The 20,567-nt window shown below is 41.9% G+C and overlaps 1 protein-coding gene and 1 long non-coding RNA gene across 2 annotated transcripts in view; one reads left to right on the top strand and one right to left on the bottom strand.

Annotated features, from left to right (window-relative positions):
- The window catches only part of ITIH5 (inter-alpha-trypsin inhibitor heavy chain 5), a 264,995-nt gene that overhangs the window by 235,913 nt on the left and 8,515 nt on the right, over positions 1-20,567 (top strand). Inside the window, exons 12-13 of the mRNA XM_069229267.1 lie at positions 13,236-13,352; positions 14,778-15,155. Coding sequence (XP_069085368.1) covers positions 13,236-13,352; positions 14,778-15,155 — 495 coding nt within the window. The remainder of the gene's footprint in view (positions 1-13,235; positions 13,353-14,777; positions 15,156-20,567) is intronic.
- The window catches only part of LOC138288064 (uncharacterized), a 150,899-nt gene that overhangs the window by 75,144 nt on the left and 55,188 nt on the right, over positions 1-20,567 (bottom strand). The gene's annotated exons all lie outside the window — the stretch shown is intronic.

Here is a 20,567-nt window from a genome sequence, read left to right on the forward strand (position 1 = left end):
ATCTCCTCTGGGTGGGGAGCCAGTGAAGATTTCTGAGGTGGGGGTGATGTGGGTCCATCTGGGAAGGTCCAGGATGAGTCTAGCTGCCACGTTCTGTAAGGTCTGAAGTCTGTTGAGGAGTTGGGTGGAGATGCCGGACTAGAGTGCATTGTAATAGTCGAGGCAGCTGGTGACTAGGGCCTGGGTGACAGTCTTCCTGATGCTGACTGGGATCTATCTGAAGATTCTGCAGAAAATTCAGAGGGTGTGAAAGCAGGAAGAGGCGATTGCATTGATCTGCTGCTTCATGGTCAGTTTGCTGTCAAGGATGATGATGAGGTTGGATGCATGGTCTGTTGGTGTGGGTACGAGTTCAGCTAGCCACCAGCAGTGGTTCCATATGGATTTGTTTCTCCTGAAGATCAATGCTTCTGTCTTATTGGAGTTGAATTTAAGGCAATTGTCCCTCATCCAGTTGGCTATGTTGGTCATGGCAGCGCAAAAGTTTGTGCTGGTGGTGGGGGTCTTCGATGAGTGATAGGATGAGTTATGTCTTGTCTGCATTGGAAATTATGTTGAGATCATGTGATCTGATGATGTCCGCAAGGAGGGTCATGTGGGTGTTGAACAGCATGGGGCTGAGGGTTGATCCTTTGGGGCATGTTGCAGATGATGTTGTTGGATTTGGAGGTGCAGGGTGAAAGTCGTACAGCTGGACACTGTACTGTGTTACAACCTGTAACCTCACAGTCTCCAGCAGTAGTGCCTAAATAATGGGGGATGCCTGGTGCTGCAGAGGACAAATTGCAATATCAAATCTCTGCAGTGCACAGGACGGCAGTGGTTCTGTGAATGGGGTGGGGCTCATGAGCAGGGTTAGAGGGTATAAGTCTCTGAGGGATTGTGAGAAAGCCAGATGAGTCATGGGAGGAGGAGGCACAGTAGACAAGAGGTAACAAAGGAGTCAGAGAGTAGCAGAGGGCGTGTGAGGTGAAGTGCAGAGGAAACATGGAGAGAGGCGAGGGGGTGACAGAAGACAAAGGGCATCATATGGAGGTGAGCAGGGGAGGGAAACAAGTGTGCAAAGTGCAGTGGAGGGTGGGGATTGGAGTGAGGTCAAAGAGCCTGCAGATTCTGCAGGTGGCACTGTAAAATGTGTAAGGTGAGCCACAGGCTAAAAGCAAAGGAGAGGGATTTGTGCTTGTGCAAGGCAGACAACAGAGGAAGGTGACACCCTTAATGCTTCTTGCCTGTTGTTCACCTTTCTTTTATTAGCCCAGGATCAGCACAGAGTCAATAAAGAGAGTGTATTTAGAGTTTGGTGGAATGGAGCACCACTTTAAGTTGCTGGTTGTCCTGCCACACCAAACTCTTGTTTCTCTTGCTCTGTTTGGATTCCAAAGAAGCATCAGGTTCACAATAGCAGAAACCCTGCTTGCTTTGCCAGTGTAAACTTTTGTCTTGACTGTGCGTATGTGAAGGTGCCCCCAAGTGAAAGTGATTGTCTCCTGCCCTATTGAAGATGGAGCCCATGCTCTTGCCCGCCATGCAATCCATGGAGGATATGGTCAAGGACAATACAAAGTAGCTCCTATGCACAGGAAGAAAACTTTCTGTGCATCAGGGTGATTTATTTTTTCTTCAGAGAAATCAAACTACCAAAAGTTTGCAGAGTGGGTTCTCTAAACATGGCTCCTGCTCAGCGAATATTTAGTGCTATGAACGGAGCCGTAGCAGCTGCTCTGTTCACAGCACTGAGATCCTCTACCAGGGCACAGACTCATCCCTCATGTACTTTATATACATTTTATGTACAGTTTTTTCCATTTATACAACTAAAATGATGTGAGGTTCCCTTAATAAATGATCATTAAAATGAATTGCCTAAAGTGCATTAAGTCACCTGTCTGTACTTATTAACCTCTAGGATCTTTATCAGAGGAACCACTGTTCCAAGGCACACTGTTTAATGTTTGTTAGTTTTGTTCACAAAGGGTCAGGGACCCTGATCGCTTCACAGTGTATATGTGAAAAACCAACATGTTATCAACAAATTTCAGCAAATGTAGTGACCATTAATAGCCAAGTCTTGGCTAGCTTAACTTTGTTATTAATGGCCAATACATTTGCTAGAGTTCATCAATATCACATTGGTCTGTCACATTCTGTAACAAATACATCTTTCTCTCATTTTTCTACACAGTGTGCATTGTAGAGATTTGTTTGATGTTTGGAGGGATTGCATCTTGCAGGATCAGTCATTTCAAAAGTCTCCTTTGGTGAATATCTTTAATTCCACATTGTTATCAGGTCACTGACATGGTGCCCAGACATTAACAGAGATGGAGGTGCTGCAGAAGTGGCTGTTCATGCTTGTGCCAGCACCCTATCCACCTCTCGCTCTTAGTGGTGCAGCTGGCGGATTGTGTACCAGCCGTGACCAGCCCACCATGCCTCTCTGACACCCATCCTGAAACGTGTCCAGTCCCAAAGAAGGGTGTAAGGGATGTTGAGTCGTGCGGCCAGTTCAGGTGCTTGAGAATCTGTGTAGCAAACTGACCCTTACTCCATTGCTTATAGTTTTTGATATTCTTGCTGTTTGTAGATTGTGTGGAGGGGATATTGTAGCTGGGTCTTGGTTTAGGGTAGGGCAGGGTAGTGGTCACCATTTAAAGGAGGAGTGTAACCTCAGTTTAATGCTCAACCACAGTTTTATGCAGCTTACATTTGAGAGTGCCTTTTCTTTGTATCATCTATAATTTACTACTCTCTGAATGGGCTTTAGTCTGAAGGACCCAATTAGTGCCTGTTAAGGAAGCCAGTTCAACACAAATACATTATTGGCCTTAAGGTATCCAAAACAGTAAGCACTGTTCCTGCTGGATTCTTCTTCTTCCCCATCACTGTGCTTCTGCCTGCCCACAGGTCAGGGTGGACTACTGAACACTGAGCACTCAAAGAGTAGGAGCCCAGGGATAGAATCAAAACACAGAGGCCCATTGTAGTGATGAAAATTTAAATAATAAAGGGACTAATGTGCCCTTTCAGCTTTCTGGCTAACCGGTTGCTGTGCCCCAGTTCTCCTTTTGCCCTGTGGGGGCTGTGGCAGCAATGGTTGGAGTGAGATGGTGCCATAGCGGAGGGCCAGCTCTTTTCCACTCGCTGTCTCTTAGGTTTGTGGCATTTTCCCTTCTACTGCCCTTTCGAAGCCACTGAGCACAACACATTTGGGGATCTGAGAGGGTTTGGCATTCAGCAAGGCGACTACAGTGGTGTCGTGTTTGTGGTCACTGACGTTTGGTTAACAGTGAATGCCATAGTCACTTGGTTTGCAAGAGGACATCTGTATGTAACATTCTCTGCCTGTAGGTGGATGCTCAGCAACTACTAGGGCAATCACTAGGGTCTAGGGTCCAGGGGGAGGAGGCAAGTCTCTGATGTACTGATATATGTTTGGATTTAACACATTTTAATCTACCCTACAAAGGAAGTCTGAATAGAGAGCCAGCCTACTTACTCCCCTCTGATGCTATGCTGAAAACAAACATGTACAACTCATGCAAAAATCCAATAAGAGTAAGGGATTGAATAAAGCCGGTAAAATCAATGGTATATTTCACAAGGGATGCCCATTGCTGTCTGTGGGAGAAAGGAACAAGAGGCTTATAAATCTCCCCTTCTTACTCTATTCTGATGTTTATTACTAACCACTGTGATGCAACTTCCAATGCATCTCAGGGGAAAGATATGGGTGTGTTTTCAGAGGGCCACGAAGTCAATAAACGTATTCCATGTAATGGAGCTTCAGATTAATCGGATGATGTCTCCTCCATATCCATATCTGATTTGGTTCCTGAAAAAGGCCCTAGATTATCTTCTTTCCTGTGCTTAAATATGCCAGTCTTTAATAGTTTAATAGTGATTCATATGACCTTGATTTAAGAAGTAATCATTCATCCCAAAACCTGACTCTTACTTCTCAAACTAGGCATTCCCAACATGAACCATATTTAGAGCAGAATGGGTTTGTTTCACACTCCATATCATCATTTGATGAATGTCTACTCTACACCTACTTCATCTTTATTAGAGGTTGTCCTTTTAATGCAAAAACACTACAGAGTATCTTAGATGCCTTGGTTGTAGTAAATACTATTCAACAAAATTGCACTGGTCTTCCCAAGTAAATCTCTGCAAAATTGGGGAACACTTACGAGCATATTTAGAAAGAAATGACGCATCGCTGCATTCAGAAAACCTTGCACTTCAGTCCGACAGAATACTATCCCATAGATGTATCACATTTACAATACAGCACACCATGGCTTAGGTTCCCAGGATACGTCAGAAATTCAGACGCATGTGAGGGAAGGATGCCGCAACGCATCCACTCAAAAACTGATGCATTGCTGAAGTTGGTGTCAGATGTGAGGTAACTTTGGCAATGCGTCAAAAATCTGAGGCAATGTGTCAGTATAGATTGACACAAGGAGCTTAATGTGTGAGGACAATGGAAAAAACTGTAAAATGGTGGAAAATTGCCTTTTACTTTTTACATTGGCCTTGGGTGTAAGAGGTAACATATGAAGAATGGCTATGTGTCACATTACAGTGGACATATTCTACTGTGTATGTGCAGACCTGGGTATGTGCAACATAGTGAGTGACAGTCTACTGTAAGTGAATACAAGTATATGTTGGAATGTGAAGTGGCAGTGAAGTTTTACCTACTTTATGTGTGTAGTTACCTGTTGTCCTTTGCAATACGCAGGCCTGGACTTGGGGACCACTTCCACTTTGGAGAAGTGACAATCCTGGCCTGTCCCTTACAAAAAGTACACAATGTCACATTGATTTGCTGCAGTGGATGATGAAATCATAGGTGTCATGGTCCCAGCTTGGTCACGTGGTCCTACAACATGAGTGTCACATGTGTAGACCTACTACTAGTAGAGGGGAAGTAAAATACAGATATATTCCATTGTGTAAAGTGAATTCAGCCGGTCAGATTCCTATAAAAAAGCCACTACGCCATTTCCTATGGCTGGGTTAAAGAGGCTTCTGACGCATTCCAGGCTAAAAGTGATGCATCTCAAAGATGCATCAGACAGTGGAAAACTTGTAAATATCACTGCGTCAGCCCTAAGTGAGTTTTTAAAAAGTAACACCTACCCTGCATACATTATAAACTGCGTGGCGTAGCCAGTTCCAGTGCAGGTATTTCTTGACGCAGACCATTAAAAACTGATGCATTGGGCCCAATGCCTTGTTTTGTGAATGTGGGGCAACTTGGAGCAGATAATGTGCAGCTGAGGCGTCAAACAAAATGGCGCAACTGTGGCGCAAGCTCCTTGTGGATATCCCCCTTATTTATCAATGTTAAATAGGCTGGTGGAGGAAAATTCAGTTTTAACTTACTCCCCAAGTAATGAAACTGTGGATCAGTGTGGTAGGATCCAAAGTCCTTCTCCATGCCCTATTAATTCTACTAGCATAGCGTATATCTCCCTGATACTGGTGTTGGTAAAAGAAAAAATATTTAAGCTATGGTTGCTTAAAATCCTCTTCACACTATAATCTAGCAGTTGATACGAGAAATAGAAAACTATTATCCAAAAAGAAGAGGCTACGAAAGCCTACGAGAGAAACTTCGGAGCAGGTACAAAAAAGAATTGAACAGAAACGAGAACACTGAGCTCTCAATCATCCAATACTGTTAGATCAGCTGGGCCCAGTAAAAAACAGGTTTAGCAGTTTACTTGCCCTAAAAAAGGCACGATTTATAAACCATCAATTGAAAGGTCCCAAAAAAGCGAGAAAAGGCTTGGGTCCTGACAATTTGCTTAAGCAGTCACAACTAAAAGAAGCAATGAATAAGTGCTCCGCAACTCCAGGTAATACTCAACTCCAGATAATATTGTTCCAGGAGTGTCAGGAAACCAGTGAATAATTATTCACACCAATACCCCTTTGTATAGAAAGTCCCCTGGACAAGAGTTGTGGTTTACATTTGGAAAAAGGGAAAAGTCTAAGAAATTGCGCCCCCTAATTAAATGAAAGCTATTTTCTCCTTTTAAACAACTTCTTATGTTAGCTGAAATCTCATCTGATGATTTGGACCGGTAACGTTTTCCGACTGGAGATGAGAGTGGAGCACTAACAAAAGTAGATTTCATCTTTCACTTGGTTGCAAGTATAGCATTGTGTGCCAAAGAGAAACTTTTATCATTAGGATTGAGTATCAATACCCCTCCAGATATAGAAAGTAAGCAGAGCATTATAAATCACACCTTGGTCTATCATGAGGGGCTGATTGAGAAACAGAGAGAATATATTTCATTTGACTCAGGAAATACAACTATCCCTCTGCATCACCAGTGCAGAACCAGTCCGAAGAGAAATGATAACTTGGGGATTGTTATTCCAAATAAAACAAATAACGAGAGGCCAACCTCCAGATATGAAGAATGTAATAGGTGATCTCCTCTCACTGGTCTGCAGGATGAAGAGGAGTGGGATGGCTGAGTTTTTGATCAATTGAATCCTGTGTTCTCATGTAAACTAAACATAGTAAGTTGAAACATTTATGCGTATGTCAGAATAAAAACAAAGAGTGTTACCTAGATGTATTATTGAAGGATGTAAATCTTGTTTTTCTTCAGGAAATCTGGTTACGAGAGGACACAAGTATAAATGGCGTTGTCGCCAACATTAGCCTGGGGATCAAACATGGATGAGGAAGATTTTCAGTGGGTTTGTTGACTGTATTATCCACCATAATATTTAGGAAAATTGTGGAAAGGTTCCTGAATGCAAGCGGACTACAAATAACAATAATGGAATTGGGTGTAAATAATAATGAAACCAAGTTTGAATTAATAAATATTCACATCCATAAAGAGGGATTTTTATGTATTGGGAAATGGCTGGATGACTTTGATCCTGTAGTCCTCGATGTTTTTTTATAGATATTCAAAGGCCATTTCAGTTATAGCAGGTGATTTTAATGCAGAATTGTTTCCTGGAACTTCGACTTCTGATGATCTGTTGCAAGATCCATTTGACGTTTATAGGGTACCTGTGGCATCCTTCTGAGTGGGTGTTGAATCAAATGAGTGTATGGTGTTGGGTAATTGGTTAGTAAAAATGGCCAGATCTGTTTAAATGGCCACTTTCATGATGTTATTCCAACTGTACAAACCTTTCAATCAGTTCTCCATGGTTGTCCTATAGACTACATTAAGTATTTTTTTGCAGTTTGGTTGTTTGAAAGATTTTAAAGTATTGGACACCAAAGGTAGTGATCATTGTGCAATTGAAGCAAGTTTGTGTTTTATGGAAACATCAGCATCTGAGAAAGTGCTTTCTTTGGTTATGAACTTTCCGTGAAGGCTCACTACCCATCTTGACCCTTTGAATTTTGATCATCTTGCCACCTACTAGGTTACTGAATGTATGAATATTGGTGATGAACTGACCGAGGATAAAATGACCTTGTGCATGAATCATGTAAGAAATGTACTTGATTATATTCAAATGAATGTAAATCATGATTGTTGGAAATGGCCCGTTCTGCAGGGTTTCCCCCGACCTTTTGCCTCTGACCTCCTGTTTTTTAATCCTGTGCTGAACTTTGTTTTTGCTGGCTTTATGACTCTGGGCACGTTACCACTGCTGACCAGTGCTAAATTATAAGCACTCTCTTGTCTAAAGTGTATTGGTAATTGGTTTATCTATGATTGCCATATTTGATTTACTAGTAAGTCCTTAGTACAGTGAACAGTGTGTGCCCAAGGCCTGTAAATCAAATGCTACTAGTGGGCCTGTAGAACTGATTGTGTCAACCACATGAGTAGCCCTGTAAACATGTCTCAGACCTCTCCACTGCAGTGTATGTGTGGACAGATGGGAACTGCCAGTTTGATGTGGCAAGTGTACCCACTTTCCAGGCCCAAACCTTCTCTTTTACTATATGTAAGTCACGCTTGAGGTAGGCCCAAGGCAGCCCCATGGGCAGGATGCAATGTATTTTACAGGTAGGATATGTACTGCTGGGCTTTACATGTCATGATAGTGAAATACTGCTTAAATTCAACTTTCACTATTGCAAGGCATATCTCTCCCATTGGGTAACATGGGGATTGCCTTTAAATGGCTTTCAAGCATAACTTTCCATTGGGGGCGGATAGCGATATGGAGTTTGGGGTCTCTGAATTCACAATTTAAAAATACATATTTTGCTGAAGTTGGTTTTTAAATTGTAAGTTTGAAAATCCCACTTTTAGAAAGTGGGCATTTTCTTGCTTCACCATTCTATGCCTCTGCCTGGCTATGAAATACAGGTCTCGGTCAGGTTGACAGTTGGGCTGTTTGTGAATGCACTCTAGACAGTCACACAAAGGAAGCTGAGGTGTGCACTGCATCTACAGAAGGGTCTTCCTGGGCTAGAGTGGTGGGAGAAGCTGACACTTGCACCTGAATAGGGATGTGCCTGTCCTTACACAAAAGAGTCTCCAACCCTTTGGGGTGTGTTTGGGACAAGGGCAGAAACGGCGTGGTCTTGTGCACTACAAAGACTTTCCTTTTAAATTTGCCCACTTCAAAGGCAGAATTGAGTATATGTACTGGGCCTCTGAGACCACAACTTCAGAACACTTCTGGACTGAGGACAACTCTGCCAGGAAGGTGAGCTAAATGCCATGGGAGGGACTGCCACTCTGCCTGTTGCTTTGTACCGTTGCTGTTTCTGTCCTGGGAGTGAAAGGAGCAGACTTTGCTTTCTACAGCCTGCTTTTAAAGGTTCTCCAAGGGGTTGAACTGAGCTTGCCTGCTGTTAGAAGTCTCAGGGACACCAAAAACTTAATCTGACAGCACCTGAACTTTCCTGCTGAGAGTCCTGATTTGCCAAGTGGTTCCAAACTCAGTCCCTGGGCTTTTGGAAGTGAGTTCTACTGAAACCTAGAAGAAACCTAGTGCATCAACTCCTGAGCGACTTCGGAACCGGCACTGCTGTCTGACTCCGTACCACTGCCTGCACCAGGAGCCGTGGTCCCCGCAGACTGCAATGACCGTGACCGATGCAGCAGGCCCGTCTCTGCTGCAGTGCCTCCGAAGACAACATTTTTTGTCTACAATCTTATCCTTTAAATTGAGCAGAGCTGCAGGCCCAGACAATGTTGCTGCAGTTATTATCAAAATTAACAGGGAATGGTGGGCAGGTTTATCTTGCATTTGTTTCATTGGATTGTTGAATATGGTCTGTTCGCTCATTCTTGTAAAGGCTGTTTAGTCAAAGCAATATTGAAGAAAGGTGATGGAAGCCTACCCTCTAAATACAGATTGATTAGTGTTCTCGATATTTCTGAAAATGTTTTCCCAACAACCTTACTATCTAAAGTGAAAGAATGGGTGTTGTCAAACAACATTCAGTTGATTAAACAGGAAGGTTTTCAGGAAGGGAATTCCACCACCAATCACTGCTTTGCCCTTAGGCTATTATCAAGAAATCTATAGAAGTGAATGAGAGGCTGAGTAGTTGTTATTTGGACTTCCACACAGCCTTTGATACGGTAGAAAGAGGGTGGCTCTGGGAGAAGCTAATTGACTGGAATATCCCCAGCGATCTTCTATTTTTTCATACAGTCATTGCCTAGTTAGAATGGAACACTTTAGGGTGGTTAGCTAGTAGAATGAGTATAATGAATAGCCTGCGTCAAGGATGTGTATTAGCACCTTCTCTTTTTATTTTTTATGAGTCTGATTTGCCAGGAGTTTTAAAAGCTACCCAGTCCTTTTCATCAAATGCCGGGTCCCAGCATATCCTTTGTCTCCTCTATGCTGACAATTTAATTTTATGGGATTATATAGTGGTAGACCTGCAGTGGAAACTTAACACCTTAACACTCTTTTGTATGGAAAATGTTTTAAAAATAAGCCCTGGAAAGACAAAGATAATGATCTTTAGGAGAAAGGTAATCAAACAAATTGGTTCTTGGATGAAAAGCGAATTGAGGTGGTCAATTCACATAAATACCTAGGGTTGTTGTGTTAAAAAAACCTGAAATGGGGTGACCACATGCGAATAACAAGAGCAGGAGCTCTGTTACAAACAGGGGTGCATATTTACAATGAATTGGCGTAGGGCAGCACCACAAGTCTTTTTTGCTGTGCTGTCCTACGCCAATTCGAAAGGGCAGGAATGCACCATATTTATGAGATATGGTGCATTCCTGTCCTTTCAGCCTGCCCCCATGCACAATTTGGTGATTAGCGCCAATGAAGGCACCCTTGCACCATGGTGCAAGGGTGTCTGTATTTGCTGACAGGATAGTTTTTGTGTAGGAAGGATCAATCCAATCCATGGAGGCTTTTTCCTCTTTCTATATGTGCTTCAGAATGCAGCACACATAGAAAGAGGATAAAACAAGGAGAAATAAAGATATTTTCTCTCGTTTCACCTGCTCTGGGGAGGCATACCATTTTGACGCATTCCCAAGTTTACAGATCCTTGTAAATCTGGGAATGCATCAAAACCCATGGGTGTCGCATGGGAAAACTCACAGCAACACCCATGGAATGCCCCCCTGACACAGTGAAAGACAGCGCAGCAAATTGCATTGCGTTGACTTACACCTAATCTAAGAGGTCATGAAAAGCCATGCAAAGTGGTTTTGTGTGGCCTCGTAGATATAAGTCTGCACTCTTCGCTGACAGAGTGTCAGAAGACATTTTTGCACCAGCGGTGCAAGGGTTTTTAAATATTCCTCAGGGTGTTTACTAAAATTTAACAATACTTACAGGGGATTTTCTCTATCCCCTCTTATGGAAGGCTTTGCAAGTAAAATCCCTCCTTTGGCATTGTATGGAGCAGAGGTTTTACTGTTAAAAACAAGGAATATTTGGGAGGCTGTAGAGAGATTAGTGTTAAAACATAATTTGGGCTAGCGTAATAGTACCATTGTTCAAGGTATATGGCGAGAATTTATTTTCACTCCTTGGTATATAATGGCAGGCTGGAGTCTTTTAAGCTTCCTTCATAAGTTGTGCTCTAATGAAGAGAAATCAAAAATCTCAAAATTATGGTGGAAAGTGATTCTTGTAAGTGAAACGAAATGAGTCAGGGGACTTAATAAAAGAGTTAATGATATTAAAACTATTCATAATACGTTTGGTACAATAAGTACATAGGTTCCATTTTCTCTTGCTCAGGTAGAGTCTCAGGTAGAGGTTTTCCTCTACCTGACATATCTTCCAAATTCCAAAATGCACTTGGCTCTAATTCTTTTTTTTCGATCTGAGTGGTACAAAGGGCTAAGGGATAATAATGGAATGTGTAAATGTTTTTTGTTTTTTTAATGAAACGTTCTATTTGACATGTTCTTATTAATCATCTTTATTATTTACTCACAACTTAAAAAAAGTTCTTTTAAAATATCAGATTTGGTCAAGATCTGAGGCAACTGCATTTTTGGCCAATATGCATTTTTTGAAGTTGCTGTCGGTATTGCACGTTATTTTAATGTTTATTAAACATCAAGAGTTAGTGTTAATAATGTTACATAAAGATGATGGTTTATGTGACTGTTAAATATTTTAACGATTCTGCTATTTATGTTTTATGGACATGTGCCCTAATATACTTATTATTACTACTATTACTCACTTCAACTTTGTCCTATTATGAAAAATAAATATTTCACAGCAATAAGTGTAAGTTAAATACCATGCAAGCAGTTGTGGATTCGCTATCACTTAGATAATCTGTATGATGGGGGTGCCTAGTTTGCGGGGTTGGGCAGTGTTCACCTCCAGCACTCTGAGGAAGCATGTCCCTGGAGGTAACTTTCAGGCAGCATTTCTAAAATACCTATCAATAGGAAAGGATAGACTCAAAAGGGAGTTCGAGACCAGTAATTTAGGAAAACCATGAAAGGTTATAATCATTAAAACTGCGATAGAAAAGGCAACACTAGACTCAATCAGTACCATAAATAAATAATCTGACATAAGGAACCAATTGCCACAAAGGCTTTTCTTGATCGAAGCAAATGCATTAATCAACAAAACCAGAAAAAGGGCTAAGTCCCAAATGGGCAGCAATTTTACACAAAATTGAGCAGTATTCCAAGTAGAGATGAAAACAATGTGACTCACCTCCAAATAAAGGTGTATTTTGTAATAAGTGTTACCATAGAAAATGATAGAAACTGCAGTCAGCATGGTGTGTGCAAAAGTATCATATTTCAACAAATCATGCTATTTTAAAACTTAATATATCCCTACCCTCTTAGCACTAACCCACTACATGAACATTGATGTATCCCTTCTGACCTACTGCCAGGTGCTAAAACAAACTACAGAGAACAATCCTGAATGAAAGAAATGAAGTATCCTAACAGGGAAAGCCTTGGAAAGTAGCAAAAAGACTTGCCCCAGCATGTTCTTTGAGGATAGAACATCATAAAAATAAACAGTGCACATCTTGCTGCATGTGGTTTCAAAGGAGAAACATAAAGACACAATGAACCCCGTGATACAGTAGCCAAGTTATAACTATGAAGTGGAAGCCTGACTGAGGCCTCGTTTAGCCCAAGCCAAAAGAGCATGTTAAAATGCAACGGAACACTTTTGTCTCAATTGCAATAGCTTCGTGTTAATATACATATGTGAATTCAATTGTAGAGTAACTACTATTGGTGCACATATATAATTCAGTTGTGGAATAACTTCCACACAGTGAGCACTTTTAGGATATGTATTCACAAGACACCAGGCAATGTTATAATGCAATACAAGTAAGGAAGACCAGCATTTGGAAACTGTCCTCTTCCTCTCCTTCAGTTATTAATCGGTTTGTGTGAGCCAAAAAAAATTCTGCATGAGATGGGGTTGTAAAAGTTTTCACAAATAGGAGGACAAAAGCAGTCAACATGGGGACAGTCCAAAACATGTTCAGGTTACTTTGTCTTATCAATGCTGCACTCCACTCTTTATTTTTGGATATAGTTGAAAATAACTAGATGTTACAAGATGACAAGGTCATTTCTGCAACTTTAAACCTTTTAAGTCAAATAGTTTTGACCTCTTAAAGAGCAGCAGATGATGGATGGTTTGTCAGTTGTGTATTTTGTGTATTTTGGTAGCTGCAGAGTTCCAAAGGTTCATGGTCTTCTCAAGGCATTGCAAAATTAATATGATTGTGCCCTGACACATGTGCACTTCTTGTCCTAATGCCTTCCTATTTTTTTTTTTACCAGCTGACGGAGATCCTCACTTTGTTGTTGACTTCCCATTGAGCAAGATCGCGGTGTGCTTTAACATAGATGGGGAACCTGGAGATATTCTCAGGCTTGTATCCGATTACAGGGACTCTGGTAAGTTATCTGTTACTTTCAGGATACTGACTTCGACTCCTTTTATTCTGCAGGATGCAGGACATGAAGCACAAACGTATGTTGAGAGAGAAAAGAGGCTTACTGACTCTATACATTTCCACTAAAATATACGCGTTACTTTTAAGTCATCAATACAGGGAGAATGTAATACGCATTTTGCTCTTCAAAGTGCACATCGCTGTTAAACTGAGTTCACTTTAAATTCCTTAATAATATGAAGTGAATTATTTTTATTTATGGGAATGTTTTAGTCAATAGTCCCATCAATCCAATGGAGCTATTTCAGCCATCCATACACTCATTCTTTCATGAATCCACACTTTCTTGCTCCTTTTTCACCCTTCTGACTGCTTTACATCCTCAATCCATCCGTCTGATCCTACATTATTCCCTCCTTATCTCTCCAATCATTCTCAATATGATGAAATCAAACTGTACTTCATTTTGTCTACCTTTTCCTTGTCATGTTTGCTTATTGATCAAGCGTTCTTCAATAATTGGTCACTGCAACCACTCATTCACATCGATGCTTTCATCCTACCACCTCTCCCTCAAAGCTTTGATTATGCTTACAAAAACCATTTCTTTCCAGCTAGTCTTCTGTCCCTTTGTGCTGTCTGTCTATTCATGTATACAACTTATGGAAGACAGAGGAGTGATGGGTATCAGGCATCTGAGATTATGGTTTTACTTCCTGAGGACATGACCCCATTGTCAAACCATTGAAAAGCCTCTGACTCTCACAATTAGCTCTTCTCTGTTTCCCGTTTCAGTAGGGCAAAGTACAATAGGGCTGAAAAGACTTATCTGTTCTAGGTTACTTTCTGTGTATCACTTTCATCTTTTGCTTAGATCCATCTAAGGACATCATGCCATGGGTTATCCACCTAATTGGCCTAATCTCTGAATTGGTATTCAAGTTACATGATTTTTGCATCTCCACAGAGAAGCATCCAGAATAACTTTACAAAGATGCTTTTGCCCTCTAAATTTCGGCCTCTGCAGATTAAAAATAACCTTTTACACTTAATTTTCCGTCTCTTAACCTACCTGACTCTCATGGATCTCTGTGGAGAGGATATTGTGGTGGACCAAAGAAGCAGGATACATTCTTTAATTATGGTTTGCCAGCTTCACCACATAGAGTTAATTTGGGGAAAACTACCTAATGCACCTATTTCTCAGTTCTACCCAATGCAAAGGTTGGAAGTGTTGAGAATCTGGCTTAAAATCAGTCTTGATTGACACATAAAATGTTTACATTTATTCTTGCATACTCACTTGATCATCAGTGGTAGGGACATCAGGGCCTGTGTTAGTGATGAAGTTAGTCAAATTGTGTCCAGACTGTCATCTCCTTTAACTAATTCGATTTGTTAACATTTTTCACCTTTTGATTCTTAGGTGTAACTGTGAATGGGAAGTTAATAGGAGCCCCAGCACCTCCAAATGGCCATAAAAAACATCGGACCTATTTCAGCAGCATCACAATTATCATCAACAAGCCATTCCGATCCTATGTTGAGATTACGCCAGCCAAGGTTATCCTGGACAGCAAAGACAGGCTCATCCTTTCCTGTCAGAAAAGTGCTACAGTGGAGAGTGAGGGTTTGCGTGTGTCTGTATCTGCCAATTCTAATGTCACAATAACGATCCAGGGCACCATCAGTTTTGTCATACTCGTCCACCAATACAAAAACCCAGCTCCTTTCCAGAAGAACCATCTTGGATTCTACATCTCTAACTCCAAGGGACTTTCTCCGAAGTCCCATGGGCTTCTTGGTAAGTCCACTATGCCTGCATGAAAAAAAGAGTCACATAGTACTGCATTTTGAGCCAGGAAAAACATTAGGGATCAACAGGCGCGCAAACCATTGTTTGAATTGTGCACTGGATAAGTAATGTTATCACAGGTGTGGTATTAATTTGCTGTTCAGTTTAAACATTATTTTGAGTTTCAGATATTTCACTGGGAGATAACAGATTAATTGAGCATGTTTTTGTGACTTTACAAGGTGAGCAAAATCGGAATAGTCAGGCATTATCGTCACCATTTGTGCCAGGTCTTACCTTGCAAAAGAGATGCGGAAAAAAAAAACTGCAGGGTGTACTATTATAATCACAACAGTTATGATCCTAATTTGAGCATAAATGAAAATGTGTGTCCAAATCTGGATTTGCGTGCTAGTTGTAACAAAGTCCTTTATTTGCTAGGTTGCTTATGATATATTGCTCATAATATTAAAATATAGTGACCTGCAGGGGCAACTGGTGCCATTTGAAAATGGTGGGGCATAAAAGTTGTGTTTGAGCGTTATGCAGTGAACAAGCAAAGCAAGCAGGTCTGATGAACACAAAGGGTGTTTGGGATGGTTCTCCACCCAAGAAAATTGAATAAAGGAGTAGCAAATGGTGCATTTTAAACAAAATCTGAGAAAGGCAAAAGGTTTCTAAAGCTTTTGTGAACAAATTCTCTTGAAATATTTAAATATATTAAAAACAGTTCCATGCCTTGCTGCATTAAATATGTTCAACACTTAGGGGGTTATTACAACTTTGGAGGAGGTGGTAATCCGTCCCAAAAGTGACGGTAAAGTGACGGATATACCACCAGCCGTATTACAAGTCCATTATATCCTATGGAACTCGTAATACGGCTGGTGGTATATCCGTCACTTTACCGTCACTTTTGGGACGGATTAACACCTCCTCCAAAGTTGTAATAACCCCCTTAGTGTAGTGTGTAAAAATTCATTTTCACTGTTCTTCCACTCTGCTCTGTCTGTATGAAGACAAAAGAGTGTGCACACTCTGTACAGTCGCGCTGTGCTTCTGTGTTTTTCTGTTGAGTTGTGGTTGGTACACTGTCGGCAGACTGTCACTTACCAACCACCTTTGCCTGCCACCAAACTAACTACATGGAGTGCAGGACATCTTCTAAATACAATGGTCACAAGAGCAGCATCTAAAGGAAGGCAAGCTGATATTTTTTCCCCCAAAGTTTACAGCCCGAGCCCATATGTCATCATCATTCAATCATTCACACCACCCGCCCTATGAAACTAAGACATCTCTGGCCCACTCTTTACTTCTCTTTACCAGTGCTTAATTTGTGCTTGTTGTTTCCGGTGCTGAGCACCGGCACTTATTTTTCGGGGCCGGGGCTTATTCTTCTGCCTCAAGCATTTGCTGCGAGCAAAAGACACATATGGGAAGGACGGAGGAAGGTAAAAACGAAAAAGCATCACAAAGTGGCTTTATATGGATTGAAGTGGCCCGTGATGGCTTCAGGATTGCGCCGCCTCAGTATTCCGTGTTCGGAATTTTAATTGCACCAGACGCGTTTAAGAGGAGGGCTTTGGGCACCGGCGCATTTGTTTTACAAATTAAGCATTGCTCTTTACAATGCAAAAAACAAATTGCTTTGCCTTGTTGTTTAAGTTAAGACGATTCTGCAAGTTCCTTGTCCCTACTTCCATGCATGGCATCCATATACCCTGCCTTGACTAGGAGAAACCCCCACTGGGCAGAGGCCTTTCACAGCTCAGCAGCTCTGCGACTGAACAGCATCTCAGGATGGAAATGAAATGCATGTTTTCTGAGCACAGCGAATTTTAGACAACTTCAAATTAAGGTGGTACGACGGACCTATTAAATCCAGTTAACTTTCACAGTACTTACATGATGTTGCCATCATTCTTTTTTATTTATTATTGTTGATGGTGTGATGCGCTTTATTTGGTGCTTTAATCAATACCCACAACCAGCAGTGCAGCTGCTCTCACATTTGCAGAGCGCAGCACTGGACCGCACTCATCCTTGCTATGATTGGCATAGGATCCCTGAAAAGCTATAGGGGCGCTAAGTTGATTTCCCAATGGCTTTCCATCTTGCGAATATGCATTCTTCTTCCTCGACTCCACAAGGTCTGCACACTTTCTTAATTCATAGGAAAGTGTTAATAAGGGGAGATATGACAGGTTTAGATTTTCTTTAATTACTAGCCCCGAGGTGTTTAATACCATACAACTGGCCTCCATCGTCATTGCCACAACTCGACCCTGTAAAATCCGTGGTTAAAATCCAAGGCACTAACTTGGTCATCAAGATCCATCCAATACATTAGAAAAATACATCTTGCTACGACCTGTTGCGGCCTCTGATTGACTCCAATAGAGCAGAGCTCGCAGACTGAATTATATTAGAGCTCCCTCTGATCCTATAGAGTCATGCCTCTCATTGATGCATCGGTGATGAGTAACACAGAGGCACATGGCGCGCCAACCAGGGATCAATAATCAGACTGAAGCCAGATTTAATTTATATGTCTGTAAGTTTAGAAAGCCACATACTAGAATGAATTTCCTGTCATGCCACAGGCTCTAGGTGTGGGTGCTTTAATTTCATTCAGCAATTAATTTACCCAGTTGAGAGTGATAAGTCGAGAGACCTCATTGTGATATGTAACGCATAATGAAAGTAGCTATGTGCACCAAGAAGGGGAAGTATTTTTTCTACTACACGCTGCACTATCATTAACCAAGCTATCATTCAGTGCTGCACAAATTCAGTTTTCTTTGTAATTGTAACTCAAGTGCATAGAAAGTTTACAAAAAAGTAACATTCTCTAAATGAGATGAACTTCAACTAAATTACTTTCTAACTAATGCATTTAGGTCTCTTGTGATCAGGACCGCAGGATGTAGAGTGGAGAGAAACAATTTTAAATTACTATCAGGCGGCTGCCTCAACTTCGTCTTTTCCACTCCATCGCCTTGTACGCTGTGCACTGGGCATGACGACGAGGAAACAGTAGAGACTGCAAGGCAAGGTTGCAAGGGACAGAAAATGTCCAATCATGGCATGGCTTCATAATTAAGCCATTCAATGATTGGCCATGATCTTCTGTAAACCCAAACCTCCCACCCCCAACCTGCCTTCTAGACTAGGCTCTTTGCATCTCTTAAGCCAATCCAGACGCTGCTTGCTTGCTGTTTATATTAGCAAACTGCATAGAAGCAGCACTAGGATTGATTGGAGCAGGCTAAACCAGTGCTCCTTAGTAGACCAGGGGAGGCTGCGGCTGCCATTCCCAGTTCACTAATGTTGCACTGGTAAGAGAAGCCACAAGTGCGCATGTCGGGTTGGTCATAGAAAGACATCTGTCCAACTCGACATGCACACCAAGACTTCACTTAAGTACACATTGATCTACTCTGCCTGCTGCTAATATTTATCCACTGTCCCCACCCACTCATGATTGACAGCCCAGGCATCCACCTACAGTGTGCACACACCGCCTCAAGGGTCTCGGCTGAACTAAAAGCACTGCCAGGACCAGGAAGAAACCTTTTACTTAATTTTAACGTAATGGTTTAAATGTTTTAATATGGGGGCTGGGGCAGCAAATACAGTGGGGCGACACTTTAACACCCCATATAGAAACCACCATAAGTGATTTGTGACAAACAACAACTATTTTAGCTCTCCCCTGGTGTTTTATTCTACAACTCGCTGATCACTTTAATGGCCCATAGCATCAGATTTCCAATATATTTCTCTCTTCTTCTCAATGTCAGAGAATCATTTACAGCCATGCAATGCATGAAAATTTAAAAGATAAATTAGGGTATGTAAAAAAAGAAACAGAAAATAGGAAAGATAAATAATACATCGATCAGTAGTCAGAGATAATACAGCATGCATAAACATATCCAAATACCAAGTGAAAAAAACAGACACCCAGACCTTGGTTACCAGTTGCACTGTACTAGCAGGTGCAAATTCGGCAACCGCAATATCGGTATCACGCAGTAACATGCGGTAACACTCTACAAGTATTGCCATTACCAATCTCATCGAAATTTAAACCTCACTCAGAACGTATAGGAAATATTTTAATATGGCCGTTAGGTGCACAGTTTTTTTTAATACAAGTAGCAACTTTATAAGAATATGCTGAGTTGGTCAAAACAGTTGAATTGGGCCAGAAGCTGTACCTGGATCTCATTTGGAAGACTGCTAGCTGACAAGGAACCTCATCCCTTGTATCTTCCTACCCACTGGATCTCCCAATCAAACGAAAATGGAGAATGGTTGAACAACCTTACAGTGTAGTGTATCTGGGTAAATGCAGGCAGGATCAGGTGACAGACTAGTTAGTGGTCTCACAACTGAATGGGAGCACAAATACATGTGTCACATCGTAGGTGGAGAAGCAGTTCTGTCAATGCGGCAGCCACCTGAGAGAAACCCAAGCCTAAAAGTACAATTCCAGCAGCATGGTCCATTGCTCTGAAGTGCCGATCAGAGAACAATTAGAGTCCTGTCAGGGAGCTCATATATTCCCTGATTTCCCTACAGTGACTGTTAGGTGTGCATACAAATTGCATCAGGAGGAAAAACACTTCTCATCAGTTGATGCCACACCCCCTTGTAATGTCGATGTGATGTCGCCCATACCATTTATCCCAGTGACCAAATGGAGGTTTAGAACTGGTCCTTTCACATACCCATTTCAGATCTGTCATCTTATGAAACATGGTCGATCTGAGACCTGCACCAGCAACATGCATGCCTTGAGCCAGTAACTAAATGGGTATGAAAGCCTGCCCAGGTACCTACTCAAGTTAGTGGAGGAGGTCCCCTTTCGCCCTCGTGCCACAAAGCTCGTTTCACCCTCTTCAGCATGTCCTTGTCTGGGAAATCACCTAGAAGGCACCTACTGATATCAAATATGATCTGCCCTCAATACTCTGTTCTCCTTACATACATTGGCCTACTTGACCTGAGATGTTGCTGTAGGAGTGACATTATGGCCCTCATTATGACCCTGGCGGATGGCTGTATTTTGGAGAAAAGTATTGCCAACAGGCTGGCAGTACTCTTCCCCAAAATATGACATTGGCGGTTTGGCTGAAGCCAAACCGCCAATGTACCACTCTGTCCTCCAGGGCAGTAACAGCCGCCGGGCTGGAGACTTCAGTCTCCAGCCAGGCAGCCGTCACTGTCCCACCCGCGGGATTATAACCCCACCTACCACCATGGTTTTCGTGGCTTCCTTACCGCTATGAAAACCATGGCGGGAGGCACTATCAGTGCCAGGGAATTCCTTCTCTCTCACTGATAGGGGTCTCTCCCACCCCCCACCTCCTCCCCAGAGTCCTACCCCACCCTCCCCCTCCCAATCCCGAC

The sequence above is a fragment of the Pleurodeles waltl genome, chromosome 4_1, assembly GCF_031143425.1.
Source record: "Pleurodeles waltl isolate 20211129_DDA chromosome 4_1, aPleWal1.hap1.20221129, whole genome shotgun sequence".
Classification (NCBI taxonomy): domain Eukaryota; kingdom Metazoa; phylum Chordata; class Amphibia; order Caudata; family Salamandridae; genus Pleurodeles; species Pleurodeles waltl.